Genomic DNA, 1,357 nt, shown 5'->3' on the forward strand with positions numbered 1-1,357 from the left:
TTTTTTTCACCTTAAAACAGCCGCAGTCTTTCTCACATCCGGATGTTTTATTTCCATTATCAGCACATTAGTTCCCTTGTTAACTCTTACCTGGATTATTACAGCAGCCTCCTAACCAGTCTCCAAATCTCCATTTGGTCCCTCCTCCTATCCTTTCTTTCAGAGTCATCTTTCTCAGCATTTTTCTGAACAGGTCACTCTGCTGTTCAAAAAAATCTTCCAGGCTCAGTGTCCTGGGCACACCCTTGCAAGTGACGGCGCCATGAGCATGACTTCCAGCGTACGAGCTGAATGGATCGCAGCAGTTACCATTGCTGCTGGGACAGCTGCAATTGGTTATCTAGCTTACAAAAGATTTTATGTTAAAGATCATCGCAACAAATCTATGGTAAACCCTCACATCCAGAAAGACAACCCCAAGTTGGTACATGCTTTTGACATGGAGGATTTGGGAGATAAAGCTGTGTACTGCCGTTGTTGGAGGTCCAAAAAGTTCCCACTCTGTGATGGATCTCACACAAAACACAATGAAGAAACTGGAGACAACGTGGGACCTCTGATCATTAAGAAAAAAGACACTTAAATGGACGCTTGATGCTGCAAACCTACTTGTCATGATGTTTTCTAATTGTTTAATTAGAGTGACTACAACCTCTGTCTAATTCACCTCTGTTCTAGATGTGGTATATTGCAAACTACAGCTTTCATATTCACGGCATTTGCCTTACTTGTTGAACCATCGTGGTGCGCATTTGTTGAAACAAAAAAAAAAGGAAAAAGTAAAAGCCAATCTTGCGGCCTGTAGGTTATTTTGGTCTTGTAAGGATCCGTTTCTTTACATTTAAAAATGACTTTAGAATATAGTTGTATGGAGAAGTTAAGATATTAAATTATTCTCAAAATCGTGAAAAAAAAAAAAATCTTCCATTGAATGGAGTAATCTCCCATTACCCCCAGGTTAAGCTCCTATCTCCTGCCAGGACATTCTTCCAGCCCCAGGCATCTGATTTCCCTACTATTTCCCTAATACGCTCCAGCATTTTCCAGACCTTTCCCATCCCTGTGTCTGTGCTCAAGGTGCTACTTGCTTCCAGAATGTCCTTCTTCCAAATACCGCCTTCTGAGATATCGCGTCCTCCTTCATGCTCAAATTGCCAATACTTCCCTCACACTTTCTTTGATGCAATTGGTTTTCACTTTTTAATACCTGTAGAACACTGTTTGAATCTTTCTCGCATGTATATATTGCATCCTGCCTTTTGAAAAGTCTTCCTTCCTCTGGTAGATTGGGAGCTCCTTGTGAACAAGAGCTATCACATTCATCTTTGTACCTCTGTCACCTGGAACAATAGTTGGA

At 41.1% G+C, this 1,357-nt stretch overlaps 1 protein-coding gene across 1 annotated transcript; it reads left to right on the forward strand.

Annotated features, from left to right (window-relative positions):
- Positions 1–229: 229 nt before the first annotated feature.
- On the forward strand, positions 230–904 carry LOC130846106 (CDGSH iron-sulfur domain-containing protein 1-like). Its single transcript, XM_057724119.1, has one exon. The coding sequence runs from the start codon at positions 263–265 to the stop codon at positions 581–583; it is 321 nt and encodes a 106-aa protein (XP_057580102.1). The 5' UTR covers positions 230–262; the 3' UTR covers positions 584–904.
- The last annotated feature ends 453 nt before the right edge of the window (positions 905–1,357 follow it).

The sequence above is a fragment of the Hippopotamus amphibius genome, chromosome 2 (genome assembly GCF_030028045.1).
Source record: "Hippopotamus amphibius kiboko isolate mHipAmp2 chromosome 2, mHipAmp2.hap2, whole genome shotgun sequence".
In the NCBI taxonomy this organism is placed as follows: Eukaryota; Metazoa; Chordata; class Mammalia; order Artiodactyla; family Hippopotamidae; genus Hippopotamus; species Hippopotamus amphibius.